The sequence below is a fragment of the Humulus lupulus genome, chromosome 1, assembly GCF_963169125.1.
Source record: "Humulus lupulus chromosome 1, drHumLupu1.1, whole genome shotgun sequence".
In the NCBI taxonomy this organism is placed as follows: Eukaryota; Viridiplantae; Streptophyta; class Magnoliopsida; order Rosales; family Cannabaceae; genus Humulus; species Humulus lupulus.
Window position 1 is genome coordinate 16,779,550 of NC_084793.1, and position 18,175 is coordinate 16,797,724.

General features: G+C 38.3%; 3 protein-coding genes across 5 annotated transcripts; 1 reads left to right on the forward strand and 2 right to left on the reverse strand.

The window, feature by feature from the left end:
- Positions 1-7,315: 7,315 nt before the first annotated feature.
- On the reverse strand, positions 7,316-11,742 carry LOC133787311 (glutamate receptor 3.2). 3 transcript variants are annotated; one of them, XM_062225539.1, is made up of 8 exons: positions 11,527-11,741; positions 11,102-11,219; positions 10,652-10,852; positions 9,212-10,554; positions 8,841-9,118; positions 8,668-8,699; positions 8,181-8,575; positions 7,316-8,091 (listed from the first exon to the last, which is right to left on the reverse strand). In XM_062225539.1, the coding sequence occupies exons 4-8, from the start codon at positions 10,541-10,543 to the stop codon at positions 7,636-7,638; spliced, it is 2,493 nt and encodes an 830-aa protein (XP_062081523.1). In that variant the 5' UTR covers positions 10,544-10,554; positions 10,652-10,852; positions 11,102-11,219; positions 11,527-11,741; the 3' UTR covers positions 7,316-7,635. The 3 variants fall into 3 exon arrangements, with proteins under 3 accessions (XP_062081523.1, XP_062081522.1, XP_062081524.1); XM_062225538.1 differs by having other exon boundaries at positions 10,652-11,219; positions 11,527-11,742; XM_062225540.1 differs by lacking the exon at positions 11,102-11,219.
- A 2,025-nt stretch (positions 11,743-13,767) lies between these two features.
- On the forward strand, positions 13,768-16,412 carry LOC133787803 (uncharacterized). The gene is made up of 4 exons (XM_062225575.1): positions 13,768-14,682; positions 14,761-15,498; positions 15,577-16,079; positions 16,176-16,412. The coding sequence occupies exons 1-4, from the start codon at positions 13,828-13,830 to the stop codon at positions 16,315-16,317; spliced, it is 2,238 nt and encodes a 745-aa protein (XP_062081559.1). The 5' UTR covers positions 13,768-13,827; the 3' UTR covers positions 16,318-16,412.
- A 39-nt stretch (positions 16,413-16,451) lies between these two features.
- LOC133788119 (uncharacterized) lies at positions 16,452-17,285 on the reverse strand. The gene has a single exon (XM_062225599.1). It carries the CDS (start codon positions 17,283-17,285, stop codon positions 16,452-16,454), a length of 834 nt encoding a protein of 277 aa, XP_062081583.1.
- Positions 17,286-18,175: the final 890 nt, after the last annotated feature.

Genomic DNA, 18,175 nt, shown 5'->3' on the forward strand with positions numbered 1-18,175 from the left:
TCGGAATCAGCTTTGTTGTAGTCATGATCGTCCCAAAAACGTGATTGGCTATGGCACGACCTGCTGGCAACACTATTTCCTCCTCTCGCTGGTATCTCTCAAGGGTCAGGGGGAGGCTTGCGTTGGTCGGTGGGTCCCCAGGCATTATTATGTTGTGGGGGGCCCCTAACTGCAGAGCTTGACTCGACATGCCTTCTGTTAGCAGAAGGATGCTGTCCCCTGCTCGGTGGATTCGGTTCCTTAGCAGTTTGGCGTCTAAGGCTTCGGGGAGGCTGCCCGACCCTATTCTGCCTTTGACGCTGGGGATTATCTCAACCAGCACGAGAAGGTGGTTGCTGCTCAGGATCTTGAAATGGAATATCTTGTTGAGCAGCAAGATGTTGCTCTGGCCTCTGAGGGCTTGTCGGCTGAGGTGGAGGACTTGGGTCTAGGCCTTGTTGTGGTGGTGCACTTAGTGGCCGATCTGGTTGAGAAGTTGGCGTAGGTTGTCCTCGTGACAACTGGATGGAAGCCTCCATGGTGGCGGTGGCATCTCTTTATCAGCGGTCCATGTCAGCCTGCCGCTCATTCAACTCTTGACGTTAACAGTCAATCTCCCTTTGTTGCAACGCCATTGTCTCAGCCACATTCTCCTGATTGGCCAACTTCTCCTGCAATACATTCAGTGTTGTCCTCAAGGTCTCAGAATCCATCTCCTTCTCTTCAAAATCCAACTGTGGTTCATCTTCAGCCACATTTGGTGGAGGAGGTTGGGTGGATGCAGCACCAGAAGTCCATCCCACCTTTCTGGATGTTTTCGCCATTTGATTTCCTTGGAAGTCTCAAATTCAAACTCTCAATGAAAGCACCAAAATGTTGACCCTCGAATTGGTCAACGACATGGAGTCAGATAAACGATATAGAATGAGATGAAAACAAGAAGAAATCAAGATGAAAAAATAAACGACACAAACAGTTTATAGTGGTTCAGCCCCAATCAGATGGTAATGACCTACATCCACTTAGTGTTCTTATTGATGTAGGATCCCAACACTATGATCAATGAACTAAGGGTTCACGAGTTTCACCAGCTTCATGATGATTATAATTTCGGTGAATAATAACACTATAATTTTCTCTCTGAATTCTCTCAGTCCAAAAAAAAGTCCCCTCCCTTGAGCCTTTTGATTCGTATTTATAGGCTCAAGAAGGTTACATAGGCCAATGGGCTTTAATTACAATTACAACTCGTGTATCTAGATAATACGAGAAATTACAATTAATGCACAATTACAAGAGTCCACATCTGAAGGAAATCAATGAATATATGCGACCAAGCTGGTCACACATAAGTACGATGCTTGATAAACCAACAGTCTTTTGGTCGATGGCCGAGCAGGATACAGTTACTTAAAATAGCCACGTGCCTCCCATGTGTAGACCAATCCTGCCACGTCATTAGGTAGCTCATTTTTGGATAAACAATGTTCATTAATATCTTTATCAACATACTCAAACAAAGCCAATATTATACCAAAAAATCGCAATCAACAATCAATCCTTTTCATCCATACTACTCAATAATTTACACTGATTAATACATACAAAAATACCCATATTTTTTGTCAAAAAATATTAAATTTGTATACTAAATCAGATTGCCACCTCCGGATTTGTTGTGATTGTACCCAACCCACAGGTCTTGGGTTCCTCCAGATTTGTCGTCGTCGTCCACAACCCATAGGTCTTATGTTCCTCCAGATCTGTCGTCAACGATCCAAACCCATGGCTCGTGGGTTTGTTCGCTCATCATTCCCAACCCAAAAATCATATTCGTTCTCATCACTTGAAACCCAAAAAAAAAAAAATCAAAACCTCTTCTCACAATCTTCGTCTTCACATCTGATGCCTTGAACTTGGTTTGCCAGATCCTCATACTCGTTCTCGTCACTTGAAACCCAGAAAAAAAATTCAAAACCTCTTATCGCAATCTTCGTCTTCGCCTCTGATGCCCTGCACTTGGTTCGCTAGATCCAATTTCGTTCTCAAATTGTGCATTCTATCCCAGATCCAAACTTCAAACCTTGTCGTGCTCACCTTTCATTGCCCAATTGTCGTCCTCATATTGACACGAGGCAAGAAGAAGGTTAGGGAGGGGCAACGGGTTCTGGGTGCTGAGTACAGAGCATGGAAAATATGAGGGAGAATTATGGGAGAAGGATGGATTCTGGGTATTGTGGATTCGAGGTGAGGGTTATTGGAAAGAAAACGAATTTTAGATTTACTTTTTATGTTTTTATTAGTTAAATTTGAGGTTTGAATTTGTTGGTTTGAGTTTAATTTTTAGATTTTCTTTTTGAGAAAATTTTGATTTTGGTTTCAATTACATTTTAAAAATAACATATTTTTTGAACTAAAATTACATTTTTTAAAATTTTAAATAACTTAGGGGTATTTTGGTCATATTTGAAAATAGTTTGCCCGAAATTAGGCTTAGGGTATTAAATTGATCCGTTTTGCAAAACACAGGGCCCGATTTGTCATTTAACAAAACATAGGGAGTGATCGAGTATTCGGGCAAAACACAAGGGCCAAACTAGTATTTTCCCTGTATCCTATATAATTTGGTAGGTATCTTATAATACATATTACTATTTACTATCTTATCTAATAATGGGTGCAACCATATTTTACTAATTCTCAATATCCTATACGAGCTAGTATAACATCTCATACTTATATATTTGCATTATATAACTACTACAAAAAAGGCTTTTCAGGGCTCGCACAATAAAAGTTTTTAAAGTTTTTTAGGACGCACGTTGCGAGCCCTGAAATAATATTTTTAGGATGCGCTTGCCTTTAAATAAAGTTTTTAGGGCTCTTATTGCGTGTCCTAAAAGACTGTTTTAGAACACGCAATGATTGCCCTTAAAAGTTATATTTTTAATTTTTAAAAAATTAATTTAAATTAAAAATTATTATTTAAATGAAACATTTATATACAAATTTGAAAACTTATATATTAAAATAACAAAAATTATACATTCAATGAGATAATTACAAATCTAAAAAAATCAATTTAGCAACTGTTGACGGTGAGAACTCGTCAACTAAGTTAAGTTGGAAAAAATTGCAAAGTAAAGATTGTCGATGAGAAAGCCTTAGAAATTTAAGTAATAGCTCAAGAACAATGGCAGAACAACAATGGAGAAATCAATATTTCATTCACTCTCAAGCACTTGCTACAGTAAATTTTCCAACCCCCCCCCCCCCCCCCATGTGGGAGAGAGGTTCTTTTTATAGCAGGCTCTAATGGCCTTGGATACATGGTGGTCCAGGAGACCAAGTGGTACATAAGTACTCTGTCAGGAGAGTGGTTTCAGAGGTTGTGGTCTTGCATCCAGTACAGGGGCAGGCGTCAGGAGGATGTCTCCACTACTTGTCCGTACCCATGTCAGAGGAGTGGTGACAGACATAGTGGCGCAGGTGGTAGTTGTGTCGACTCTGACTCCTGGCCGTAGACGTACGGGCCATAACTCTTATCCCAGCATTCCCACTACCCCCACTGGTACGGGTGTCCGTACTTGACATACAGGGTCTTAACGGCCGTACCCAGTACTAGATCGTACAAGTATGTTCCATTCGACTCGTACCGGAGCCTCTAAGCATAGGGGTCTCAAGGTATAGGGAATGGGACACTTGGTGGATGTAATGGTCGTGGCGTGAGGTGGGGCTCTCGGGTCCTTGGCACGAGATGCATGAAGCACCCCGAAGCCACCCACGGGCATAGGTGATAGGCACGTGGCCTCGCCAGATGTCTAAGGGTGCGAGGTGAGATGCCTCCCTCGCGAGCCCCTTGGTGGCGCGGCTCTCCTGACGCGAGGCCTCCCTCGTGTGGCCCCCCGATGGTGCGTCTCCCATGCCGCTCACGAGTCCCCTTCGCGAGGCCCCCCTCGCGTGGCCACCTGATGGTGTGGCTCCAAAGCTGCTCACGAGTCCCCTTCGCGAGGCCTCCCTCGCGTGGCCACATGATGGTGTGGCTCCCAAGCTGCTTATGGGTCCCCTTCGCGAGGCCTCCCTCGCGTGGCCACATGATGGTGTGGCTCCCAAGCTGCTCACGGGTCCCCTTCGCGAGGCCTCCCTCGCGTGGCCACATGATGGTGTGGCTCCCAAGCTGCTTACGGGTCCCTTTCTCGAGGCCTCCCTCGCGTGGCCACATGATGGTGTGGCTCCCAAGCTGCTTACGGGTCCCTTTCTCGAGGCCTCCCTCGCGTGGCCACATGATGGTGTGGCTCCCAAGCTGCTCACGAGCCCCCTTCGCTAGGCCCCCCTCGCGTGGCCACCCGATGGCGTGGCTCCCAAGGGCACGAGCCTCACACGGCATGGAACGCTCGGGGCATGAGGCCGAACGCACGCTAAGGTGCCAGGCCAAACGCACGCTGGGGCGCGAGGCCGAGGATGCTCGGGCGAGGCCGCGCGCGCTCGGACGCAAGGCCACGGGCGCTGGGGCGCGAGGCCGAGGATGCTTCGGGCGAGGCCACGCACGCTTGGACGCGAGGCCACGGGCGCAGGGGCGTGAGCCTGGGCACGCGAGGTCATCTCGCGGGGCACAGTACTAGGCATGCGAGGCCGTTGCGAGAGGGTGGTGGCCCGAGCGTCTCGTGGCTCAAGCATGCATTTAGGCCTTTAAGGGACCTTAGCACACGTCTTGGTTCTTTTATGGGCGTGGAATATTGAGCGTCCACAGCAACAAAGAAGATAATCAATCTTATCAAATTTATAATACAAAACTAGGAAATCTAATAATCAATCTAATGATTTTGTAAAAGTTTTCATCATCAACATCAACTGGATCCACACCCAATACTCACATGAGAGTTCATTTTAGCAAACTCTAATCCTAAAATATTTAGAAAAATGAGAAGAAACTAAGAATATATCATATATTCAATATACTAGACACTTCATAGGATATTCAATATATAATTTATAATGTCTACAATGCGGCTACAGCCTTATATTTTTTGCAAATTGCTATTTTCTTAGGGAGTTTAGAAAGCTCCCATTCCATGCTATATATACCCTCCACAAAAACCATATCTTTTTCCATGGTCTTCCAATCCTAGGTTGTCCCTCCGCTGTTTGTTTTGTTCTTTCAAAACTTTCTCTAAGTGAGCAAGTGCTAAAAGCAAGATAAGAAGGAAAATTGCATAGCTTAACTTGATGCTTAGAAATACGCTAACGCCAAAGGGCACCACCCTAATAATTGTTACGATTAATGCCCTAAAGTAAAAATATTTTATTGGATTAAATAAAAAAGAATAATTTTGTTATATTTGAATGTTATAATTATTGTTTGAATTAGTTATATGATAATATCAATGAAATTATTTATTCATTCATGAGAATATGATCTTGTATTAGTACGAGAGAATTAAGATCATATATAATAAATAAAATAGTCAGTAACATATTAAAGTATGAAATCTTTAATGAATGATTACTAGTGTGGTTTACTAAGCATACGGGATGCAAGTGATCTAGATTTAGAATACTATGTGAATATACATCTTAATAAATGTACTATATATAATAGAGATTATATATGACAGGACCGATAATGATTAATTATCTTTATAAACTTGCTTTTTGCGTAAATATTTGATTCTTATCATAATAGACAATCCTTTGAAGATCAGTCTAAATCCTGAGTATTCATGAACTTCTGTTTGTGTTTATTGGGTCTTTTGATTCACTCGTTAAGGTTTCTTAGTATAATGAGGCTAATGACTTTTGTTTTAGAGATTCAATATCATGAATGACTGAGAACATGAATTACAATAATGGAATTCATACTTTCCTAACGATTCGAATATTGATTCCTTTAAGGGTTAATTCTGGAACCGAATTGAACTCAAATCTATAATATGATTATAGATTAATTATTCGCTAGTGAATTAATGGTATTTAAGGATCAAGAGGTAATTAGAAAGGTAAAATTGTAATTTTGATCAGCTCTAATTAACGAACCAATAAATGGAGGACAAAACTACATTTATTGATTATATCAATGGATTGCAAGAGAAAACTCTGTAAATATAATTCTATAAATAATTAGAATGCAATTCCATATTTATAGTGGAGTAATCATGAAATTAATAAATAAGATTATTTGATTAAAGAGTTTAATTAATAATCTGGTTTATTGTAGCTTCATATTATAGGTTCATTGTCCCTAGATCACATTTGTCCTTGTCAATGGTAAGTATGTCAAAAGAAAGATTTGTAGAGAGAATGACTTAATTGCAAATGAATTAATTTTCCAAGAAAAAGAAATAATTATGTGATAGTATGGGCAATTGATTAATTATGAATACATATCTGACATATATAAATGTATAAATATATATATATATATAGATGTGTATATATGCGAATATACTAATATATGGGTAAAAAATTCATGGCAAAACATATATCAAAGCAGAGGTAGACGTGGCTCTTGATACCAACTATACTATTAGTTTAATCTAGATGCATTAACAATCCTAAATATGTGGAATAAACTGAATAAGATTGTTACAAAAAATAAAGGAGATCGATAAATTATACCTCCAGCCATTAATTTGATAACCTTGATCTAAAGTCTTTAGATATGCAAAAGAAAAAAAAAAAAAATTAGAGAGAGTAATAGACTTTCAAGCTCTCACTAGCTCTTTAGATAGAATATTAGAATGAGTCATGAGCTTGAGGACCACAACCCTATATTTATATAGATGAGACATTCCATTAAAATCTCTGACACAATTAATGTTAGAATATTTGACAATCAATAAGATATGTAATATTGAGTAACTCAATATTGAGTAACTACCTTAAATATTGACCTTATTAAGAATATCTCTCAATTAATCTCAATATTAACTTTATTTAGAATCAATTAGAATTAATAATTTTTGGTAATTCTAATTAATATAATAATATATTCTAACAGTTACCCTTACCTTAGCTAAATTTCTTAACTTTCTATGACTTTGTTGATTGGAAAGCTTTATGAAATTTATATTAAATGCCAACTATTCCATTGCTATCCCATAACACAATCTAAAAATATTCATAAGTTGTGCTTTCATTGCTTTTTCTCACACAAGTACTTTATGTTGTACAAATAAATAAAGGACAAGAATAATATAAATAAACATGGTTAGTTCTATTATCCCCAACCTACCTATTCCACAAACAAAATAATATTTAATCTCAACTTGACTAAAAAAGAAACAAAATTCAGAAGAAACAAATATAAATAACACAACCAAACCCAGTCGGCAAGCAATTATATAAAATATATATATATATATATATATATGTTCATCATTATCTGTAAGTAATATGATACGTACATTTGTTAAGAAAAAAAAGAGAGTAAGTAATATCATACATTTCAAAGTAGTTTTACATCTAAATCCAGCAATTAATATTATGTATGTTAAAACAGCCAAAAAAAATCACCATGACTTCATGGCAGGACAAAAAAGTCTTCACCTTTCTCTTCATGGACAATAAAGTGGTATAAATTTTGTTAAAGTAAACTAGATCAACTGGTTAATAAATTAGTTCTAAGATATTAGGACTGACTATCACTGCTATTAGGTACTAAAGCCAAGTTCTACCATTGTGCCTTGACTCATCTTCTATCCCATTCCCATTACTACTTTCATAAAGATCACTACTCCTTTTTCTTTTTAACGTCCTTACACTTGAATGGCCTTCCTCTTTCTCATCAATGAAAGCTAAGAAGTGCATGACTCTCTCAGAACGAGAGCTGCCATGTCCAGAGGGGTCAGTGACATGAGGGTAACTCTGGTTGAATTGGCGTATAACTTTGTAACAGTAGATTGCAATAGAGACAGAACATACAATGCCACAGATGACAAATAGTCCCCAGAAGCTTTGTAATGGAAGCTGGTCAGACTCAAAATCTGAGATTTGTGCATTACAAGCCTTTTTTGATATCCATTTTGAATGAATCTTCTGAAGCTCGCCATTCTCTGAGAGAGTCAGCATGGCGGTTGACATGTCAATGGCTAGTGGGGAGTCTTTTGGAAATGCCTACAACAAGGAGAGTTGTGAGAAAAATCAATTGCAGCATAATAAAAAAAAAGGTTTTGAAAATGAATTCATGTGTTTGAGATACTCACAAACCCCCAGCCACTTTTGGTGAATTCTTGGCCACGGATTGCGAACATGCAATGTTCTGATAGGAAGAGTTCTATGTATGGTCTTTCGTCGATGACTGCAGCCACAGTTCCATTCTCAAGGGCCTTGGCATATTCTTGAGGTGAGCCAAGAGCAATAAGTCTAGATTGTGGGATGTTGAGTTCTTCTCTCAAGTAGTTTTCTGCAAATGATCCTACTTGGAATCCTATTGGTTGATTGCTTGTTATCAAGGCATCAAGTCCAGTGATGGGAGATGATAAGTGTTGTACTGTGAGGATTGATGTCAGGTTAGCAGTATAGCTTGAGGTTATGATCAGAACAACGAAAAGCCAGATGAGCATCACAAACCGGCCAAGAGTGCTCATTGTGTTTTCTCCTGAAAGTTTTTTAAAGATATGGTATAGTTGGTACTATTGTATATTCTGGAAAGAGAATTCAGTATATCTATTGCCAGATTGGAAGACTTACTATGTGCAAAAAACATAGTAGAGAGACTAAACCTGCAGGCCATAAAGTAAACACACTGAAGATGAGAATCAAAATCAATGATGATAAAGCTTAAAATGTGTCTTTAAAAGTACATGCATGCACATCAAATATTCTGTTTAAGATTGCTCAAGTGAAAGGACAGAAGTACTAACCATATCATTGTGATCATCTGTTTTTTAGGTGGGCCTCTAAACTCATCATTTACTCTATGTTCAAGTATCCAAACCACTGCACCAACAAAGAAAAAAAAAACTGCTGTGACAGCCCACATGAGTGGTGTAAATGGTCTCAAGAATGCCCAAGCGATTGAATTCAACTTCCTGACTGGTGTCACCACAAGTAGCCCTGACTCTATGTAAGGCTGAGTGAAGTCCACAACCTTTGTTCTATTTGTGACTATGGTAATGTCACCTACAGCAGCATCAAAAACCTGCAGAATAAGACTTAAAAGTCAGTAGGAACTTTTGTGTTCTATCATTATATATATCGTTGGCATACAATTGAAGTCATTTGTTTCACTTACACCTGATGAAACCATGTTAACAAGCTCGGAATAGCTTGGATTCTTATGATCGTCTCCAAACAGAATGAACTTATAAGGAACTGGGTAAGGAAGCAGTCTTATAGCTGCACGGAACACATCAATGCAGTATCCATGAACCATATCAGTACCGTTTATTTGTGATACAAAGTTCTTATAACTAACTCGTTTTGGGACACCAATTCTCAATTTCCTCCCATTGCCTTGAAAAACCCAGCCGCGAGGTGTGCTCCTTGTACCTCCTGGCCATTCTACACTGTCTAAATGTTGGTTTGCAATGGACCTGTTTGGTGCCTTGGTATAAAGCACCTCTGGGGAATCAACGGAAAGGCCAGAATAGTTAGACCAATATCCAATCTGTTTGTATCCATTATCAATTATATTAATGATGTCAAAAGAAGGTTTCCATGGGATTCTGTCTTGATTGAATCCTAGTGGTCCAGTCAGGCCTGACATACTGGTTTGTAGTATGTTGTTGAGTAGATTCTCCCCACCATCGAAATTGCTCAATGCACCAAGATTCAGAGTCCCTTTGGATTGACTTCTTAAGTTTGTGTTATTGGAGAATGAAATGGTGCCCCCTTGATCCAAAAGCCTTTTTAAAGCTCTAGCAATAATCCAAACTGTATCGTAAGCATATAAACCATAGGGGTTCAAGCCAATAGAGCCATTACTCAACTGGTTCCACCTAGCAATAAAGGCGCTTTTCTTGTCTGAATCCGGTGTGTGTGGACGAAGTGTGAGAGCTCCTTGGATAGATTTAATGGTCTTTGGAGGAAGTGGTGGAAGTGAATCCACAACAGTAGATAACCAAGTAGAAGCTATCCAAACATAACCTGCCTCCATCATTCCAAGCTCCTGTGCCACTTCAAAAACAAGCTGACCTGAATATGAAAATGTGTGTAAGACAATTACTCGACTTTCCATCATACGAATCTGTACCAATAGTTTCTCAACATCACTACGAGTTGCTTTTGGATCAGGTGGAAGTGCTGCTTTGTAGGAGATTTTGCCAAGTTTTTCAGCAAGTTTGTCACCTAATGTCGTTACCCCATTTCTACTTTGATCATCATCAGTGAAGATTGCAATGACCTCAGACCAACCGAAATAACTAACCATGTCTGCAATGGCAGCCATCTGGAATAGGTCATTAGGTGCAGTTTGAACAAAATAAGGGTACTGTAGTGGTGATAAGTTAGGATCAAGAGCTGTGAAAGACAATAATGGAATATGAAGCTCATTTGCAAGATGTGAGAGTACGTGGGCCATTACAGCATTTTGTGGACCAATTATAGCTACCGTATCAGACTCCATGTATCTCAGTGCTGCAATAAATAAATAAAAGAAACATATAATAATGTTACTACCCAAAATAAAGCTAAATAGTAAAGTAAAAAGAAGAGAATAGAAGAAACTTGATACCCCCAACGATGCCAAGAAATCCACTGTAGTTGGAATCGTGAAACGATATAGACAATTTAGTTCCACCAAGAACACTCTTATCTGAGTTCACATCATGCTGTGCAGCCTCAATGGCAATCTTTGAGACTCTACCATTGATTGTTCTTGATGTGAAAATAGCTCCAACGTTCACTTCTGCAGGTCCTGATGAGGCTGCTCCTTCTAAGCGTTGTGCCCAGAAGCAGAGAATGAATATTAAGAGGAGCAATGGTAGATTCATGGTGAGCTTCCTATGTGAAGCTTAAGACACCCTTTGGTTTGACCATTAACTTAGGAGGTATTCATCCAAGTTTAGTAATCTTAACAAGACCAAAAGAGAAAAGAGCATAGGAGCTTCGGTACGGAAGGCACATAAGAATTAGTATATATAACATTAAGAACGATGGTCTTTTGCCAAAAGAAGAAACATACCAATTTAAAGATTCGAAGGAACCAAACACAAAGATGTACGTGTGAGCTACTTAATCAGAAAAAGCAAGTGATAGACAACTAGACAAAACCTCAAACATCTATCTTACCAAACCAATACCTGCCATCAATAACAAAAACCCATTAAAGCAAGCTCAACAACAAAATGTTCTAATATATATAATAGTTCAAGAAAAAGTAAAACCTAGGTAACCTCTATTCTCTACTCCAATGGTGTCACGTGCTAATAAACACTCAAATCACAAACATGCTCATATAAGAAGAGGTAGAGCTCTGAGACACGTTTGCTACTCTTTCTTTAAAGAAGAGAAAAAGAATGCATCAACTCAAACAAAGGGAAGGAATTTATATATATATATATATAAAATACATATATGTATGTATATATTAGTGGAAAAAGAACTCACATGAGTATGGCTTGAGGGTCACAAGAAAGGAATTATGATAATGATGAAGACTTTAGAATAAGAGAAAAACTTGGTATGTTGATATTCCACTTAAAAACTTAAGGAGGGTCATGGGGTTTCTCTCTTTAATGGAATAGTTGAGCCTTCTAACGATAGTGGGGAACAATGGTGAGAAGTAGCTTAGTAGAGCAAGCAGGATCCCAAAATATACGACCTATGGTGGACGCCATATCCTTTTTCTTGATACGGAATCATTTCGAAAAATAAATGAGTGGTAGTAAAACCAATGAGGGTGATGTTGCGTGTAGACAAAACAAATTTGGGAAATGGAATGTAGTTAGGTAATGACAGTTAACAATAATTTGGAGAATATACCCACATGCCATAATTTTAATCTATGGTAGAAAGGGTAACTCCATGAACTAACCCTATTCAGCCCCATATTTATAACTCTAACCCTTAGTTAAAGTTTTTCACATTTTTAACTCTTTAAGACAAAATTACCCCTTTTGTTAAACAACCCAAATAACTCTTTCAGTTTCTTACTCTTCCCCCTTCCCGTCCATTGAAAACCCTCCCTCCCAAACCCAGATTTTTTCCCGTCGAAGCTGCGGTGGTACTCCGGCCAGCACCCACCTCGTCCCTCCTCCCACTTGCATCATCATCTCCACAGCCACCAGCCCCTTTTACACTCTTGGTCCCGAACCCACGAACCCATCCCCTCCGCTTGGTCCCGACGCCGAACCCACCCACATTTCAGCCATATCGTCGAGCCCACGTCGCCGGAGCCCAAGGTTTACAACACCTAAGACCCCACACTCCCCTTGCAAGCCCGATACCCTAGCCCAAGGTATTGTTGTTGGGATCCCTTGTTGTTATTATGACTCCTTTGTTTATTTTGAATTTTTACTTTGGTTAAATTTCGGAATTTCTAACTACTTGAGGCATGTTTTAATTGGGAAATAAGGAGTGAATTTAGTGTGAATTTGGTGTGAAAGAACGAGTGTGAACCATATGTAATTTCAGTGAACAATATGTGAAATTGGTGTGAACCATGTGTGATTGTGGTGTGAATTTAGTGTGAACCATGTGTGAAGTGAAGTTGTTGTGAACCATATGTAATTTCAGTGTGAACAATGTGTGAAATTGGTGTGAACCATGTGTGATTTTAGTGTGAATAGTGTGTGAATTTGGTGTGAATAGTGTGTGAACGATGTGCGAACCATGTTCCGAAATTATGGTGAACAATGTGAGAATGATGTGTGAACCATGTGTGAATTTGGTGTGAATGGTGTGTGAACCATGTTCTGAACTTATGGTGAATAATGTGTGAATTATAAAAGGAAACTATACTAACTAACCCTATTAAAAGTGATTCTTGAACCTTTTCTTGATTATAATAAGCCATTATTAGACTTATTTCCTTGTAGTGAGGCAAGAGTATGATGAGAAACTTGTACATACTGTCAATATCAAATTGTACTGTCTTATTTTGAAGTGTTAAAATAATTTCTAAGTGATGTGTATTATGGTATGGCCTCGGCTGAAATCATGAATATATATACATATATTTCTTTAATATAACCAAGAAAAGGTTGACTAGAATGAGGAATGGGACTGTATTTTGGGAACTTTTGAGGAAAATATATTCTGGTTGTTGTGGGGTATGCACTATGATTAGGCTTGTTTTAGTTATAATAACTGTTATTTAAGGATGTCTCTCACATTAGTTACCATATGTACTAAGTGGTCAAGAGTAAGACATAGCTTATGGCAATGCTGGCCAGAGTTGCATTTGGTTCTGCAATTGCAGCCAAGGTGGTTTAAAATTAAGGTGACAACTAGAATTTGCAGTTGGTACAAATGATTGGCTGAGCTATGGAAAACTTGTACGGTAGATGGCTGGTGAAAAAGGTAGAGAATAGAGAAAAAGAGAGAAGAGAAGCTCTGTAACTCTTTGAGAATAGCGAATTGAGATGGCAAGACTAGCAAAATGAACTTAGGAGACCTTTATGCTCTAAACTCCCCTGTGTTTTCTTTACTTGTCATTGCTGCAGTGTTTGGTATTTTGGTTTGGTGTGATTTGGTTGCTGTAGAGTTTCTAAACTAGTGTACATAAAATGTACCTCAATAGTAACTATGTGTGAACTGTGTGTGAACTGTGTGTGAACTATGTGAGGTTGGTGTGAATTTGGGTGAGCTATGCGTGAACCATGTGTAAATAATGTGTGAACCGTATGTGAAGAAAGTGTGAATATATATGAGTTATGTATTAAGCGCTTATTTAATTTACCTTTTCAGATGTCACTCCTCATGCTTCCTACTGAAAGGCATTATCCAGCAAAGGCTGCGTATAGGGGAGGGAGCATTATGAGTACAATAATAGCAAAGTTCACGACATTTGACTTGTTGGAACGAGCGAAACAGTCACCATTCAAGCAATTCTTCTTAGCTCCGCCTCTACAATATTCTGGAGTTATTATTCACCAGTTACTGTTTAGGAGAGTTGTTGGTAGAGGAAAGAACGAATACTGCTTGAATTTTAATATTTGTGGTCAGAATACAAGGTTTGGAATTAGTGAATTTGGTTTGATCACTGGATTGAATTGTGGAATTTCTCCGGATCAGGCAAAGTATAAAGAAATGACCAAGAGTAAAAGACTTCTCCAGACATACTTGAACAATAAAGAATGTTTGTCTTCTGAAGAGTTGGAAGATGGATTCAAAAGGTGCGATGTGAAAGAAGACGTATGGAAATTAGGTCTATGTTTTTTGGTAGACTCTCTTTTATTACCTAGTGAACCAAAGATGAAATGCTTTATTGATGTCCTTTCCATGGTGGAAAATGAAGATGACTTCTTCAACTATCCTTGGGGGAGATTATCGTACGAGAAGACATTATTCGGCTTGGCAAAAGATATGGAAAGGCTAAGGAATAAATACTTGAAGAATGTTGAGCAAAAGAGAAAAAGACCAGCACCTCAGTACACAATTTATGGTTATGCCATTGCTCTGCAATATTGGGCCTATGAAATTTTCACAAAGTTCTCTGCATTTGCTGATCAACAACCCCTGGCCTTTCCAAGAATGCTTAGCTGGTCAGCGCATAAAATGCTGAAAGAGAAAGATATTGAAGGTGTATTTAAGAAAAAAAGTGTAAGTCGTTAAGATTTTATTTGAGTTTGTGATTTATAAGTAATGTTTATACCTTATTAATTTATTATTTTGTTGCAGAATCTTGTGAAGGCCACGCTCAATCCAAGACCCGAAGAGAAAGAATTTCATGACTCTATTATTCAAGGACCAGATGAACTACTCATGGGACGTGTTATTAGCTTTGTAGACGATGATGTGGAATTGGAGTTTGAAAGGGAAGAACGTGAGAAATCTCCCACAAAGCCCGATGTAGCAGATGGGCATCGTCACGAGCAAGACAAGAAAGAGATACCAACTCCAATTAACACCCACCATGAAAAGTTGTTAGCTGATATTGACACTTTGAAAAGTAACCAACAAAGAATGGAGGAGAAGTTGGATTATCTAATTGAATTAGTGCTCTCGCAACGTAAAGGTAGTGATTCTGAGGATTCATTATCAGATGAGCATCTTGCTTCACCACACCATACATTTATTATGGAGCACGTTGTTGGAGAAGATAGCCCTAGCTGTAAGGTGGTATCTCCTGGAGATATGGCTGGGGTGGAATTCAAGAGAAGGAGGGTTCCAACGAAAAGAATTTTTGGTTCCGAGTTTACTGATCCAACTAAGAAGAAAAAGAAAGCAAAGACAATTGTAACTGATCCTTGTGAAATTAATCCCCTACAGCCATATGACGAAAAGCAAATGAGACGTTTTAAGAAATGGGTAATTGGTTTAAAAAAGAATGATAAGCCTATTTCTCTCTTGGCTGGTTCGTGCACTGCGAAATGGTTTATTCAGCTACTTACACCACGTACATGGCTGGACGGACTGGTAAGACTACTGAAATAATTTTTTTTTAAAAATATATATAATTTGAATGCATATATACTTATAATATTTGGCATGCAGCACATTGATGCAGCTTTAGGGTTGATGAAAGAACGAGTGTACACTTACAAGAAGACTTACTCCGAAAGATTCACCATCGTGGATTCTATGTTCCAACAGTTCTTCGAACCACATTGGGAACAATTCAACAAGAAGAAAATCAAATCAAGCTACATTTGGCCACAAGAAGTGCTTGATTACTTGGTAGGTGATGATAACAATTTCAAAAGGAGTTGGAAAGACATTGATGAAGTGTTTACCCCAATTAATTTTTCTGGGACACATTGGGTGTTGTTAGAGATATCATTGACAAGCTGTCTTATAAAAGCTTATGACTCTGATATCACTGTGGTCTCCAACAAGGAGTTTGAGAATAAAATGAGCAGATGGGGAAAAATGCTACCATTTCTAATTCAATCCAGTGGGCTGTTAAGCCATAGGAAAGATGTCCAACTACAAGCACAGAAAGTGCGTTTTGAGTTCACAAGACTTGGCACAGAAAAAGTGCCACAGACCAAAACTAGGTATAACTCTGTTAACCATATTTATATTAAAAGACTTTGGTCTTCCAATAATCAATATGGTCTTCCAATAATTAAAAAACTTTATTTCCTTTGCAGTGGCGATTGTGGGGTATATGTCATCAAACATCTAGAGTACTTGCTAGCCAAAAAACCGCTATCCGAAGTGAATGACGACAACATGGATTTCTTTAGAAAAAAGACTTGTGTAGATTTGTTTTACCATAACTTACAACCATAGTTGTCTTTTATTTAATTATATGTATCTTACTTTTGAATGTATGAAGAAACTATGTCAACTTCATCTCATTAAATGGTATTGAATGACTTCGTTTATTTCATCTTAATAGTGGAATGGATAAATCTTTGTCACTTTTATCTTATTAAGTTATGTGTGAATTGGGTGTGAATTAAGTGTGAATCAGGAAAAAATTTAGTCAAGGCACTTGCTATACTAGTATGTCTATCAGACACGAATACTAGATTCTCCACTTCACCAATCGCTTCCTTCAACCTCAGTAGAAAATACAACCATGAGTCATTATTCTCTGAGTCAACTACTGAAAATGCAATTGGATATATTTGCTTGTTAGCATCTTGTCCCATGGCACATAACAAAGTACCTCCACACCGAGTAGTCAAGAAGGTTCCATCTACACATATAACTGGGCGAATATATGTCTTAAACCCCATTATAGAAACACCTAAGGCCATGAAGCAATATTTGAACCTACCTTCATTGTCCATCTGCAAATGAGTAACAGTTCCAGGATTTTTTTGCTCCATCATGTATAGAAATGAGGGAAGTTTCTGAAATGATGATTCTGGTGTACCTCTTATGTAAGCCAATGCATGCTCTCGACACCTCCAAGCTTTAGCATAGCTCATATGAACTCCATATGATAAACTCATATCTTTTACAATTGACCTTGGCTTGTAATTAACATCATCACCCTCAAATTTTCTCCTTATGACATGTCCAATAAGCCATGGGGATGCCTGACGGTGATCTTTATGTCGAACATCCAATGAGCATGTGTGTTCACCGAAAAATTTACGAACCTCGAACATATTGGAATTAACCAATTTTGTAGCCCTCAACCTCCATTTGCATTTATCATCAACACATACTGTACACCATATATTTTTCGCAGACTTCTTTACTTTAAACTCAAAGTTTTTCTTTAATGCATAAAGATGGAGTTTCATCTTCAACTCTTGCTTGTTCTCAAATATTTGACCCTCTTTTATTTCCCACGAATTGATACTCGAAGAAGATGTCAGTAATTAAGCTGTTGAGGCTGAAGTAGAGCCTTTTTCCCCTTGATTCAACAAAAGTGGAGTACTCCATAGATTATCTTCGCCAACCTGTCTTACTTTACGACCTCTATTATTTGAGGAATCATGGCTCTTCAATACATCATTGGAGGTTGACTGTTGTAAATTATGCTTCACAAGTACATCATTGCAGGTAGACCTATCAATATTTTCATTATCATCTGAGCTTAATGCATCATTATTATCATCATCACAACTGTCTTCATTGCCATCTGCATCATTATTATCACCATCACAACTCTCTTCATTGCCATCTGCATCATTATTATTATCATCACAACTGTCTTCATTGCCATCAATGCAAAAATCATCATTCACTTTGGTTTCAACTGGAGGAATAGTATACAACTCACGTGTTTTAGTAACCAAAGGATCATTACTTCTCTTCTCTGTAGTAGACACACATAAGGGTGTCCGATGATTGATAGATGTTCCTATCTCATCAAGAAAAAAAGCAACATCTTCATCATTACTAATTAAAGAGGGAGGGATACCTTTACTTCCAAAATGATAGATTACATTTAAGTCAAGATCAATACGAGACTTGTCAGCTCCGATTAAAGTATACAATTGATCAACAAGACTATTGTAAGTGATAGTCTTTGGCACCTTCATACCCTTGCTTTGTTTAGCACTAAATGACCAACCTTCGTTCAAAACTTGTTCCCACGATCCATTATATAACACCACAATATTTATATGTGTTTGACCTGCATAACATATGAAAAAAGGTTCGAAATCCAAAGGTTATTAGGTAAAAC

Coding starts and splice junctions, on each gene's coding strand:
- LOC133787311 (XM_062225538.1), bottom strand. CDS start 10,910: ATGAATCTACCATTGCTCCTCTTAATATTCATTCTCTGCTTCTGGGCA. Junction 8,700..8,840: donor CAGATGATCACAATGATATG/GTTAGTACTTCT, acceptor TATGGCCTGCAG/GTTTAGTCTCTCTACTATGT. Junction 8,576..8,667: donor TACTATGTTTTTTGCACATA/GTAAGTCTTCCA, acceptor AAAAACTTTCAG/GAGAAAACACAATGAGCACT.
- LOC133787803 (XM_062225575.1), top strand. CDS start 13,828: ATGTCACTCCTCATGCTTCCTACTGAAAGGCATTATCCAGCAAAGGCT. Junction 14,683..14,760: donor GTGTATTTAAGAAAAAAAGT/GTAAGTCGTTAA, acceptor ATTTTGTTGCAG/AATCTTGTGAAGGCCACGCT. Junction 15,499..15,576: donor GTACATGGCTGGACGGACTG/GTAAGACTACTG, acceptor TTTGGCATGCAG/CACATTGATGCAGCTTTAGG.
- LOC133788119 (XM_062225599.1), bottom strand. CDS start 17,285: ATGAAACTCCATCTTTATGCATTAAAGAAAAACTTTGAGTTTAAAGTA.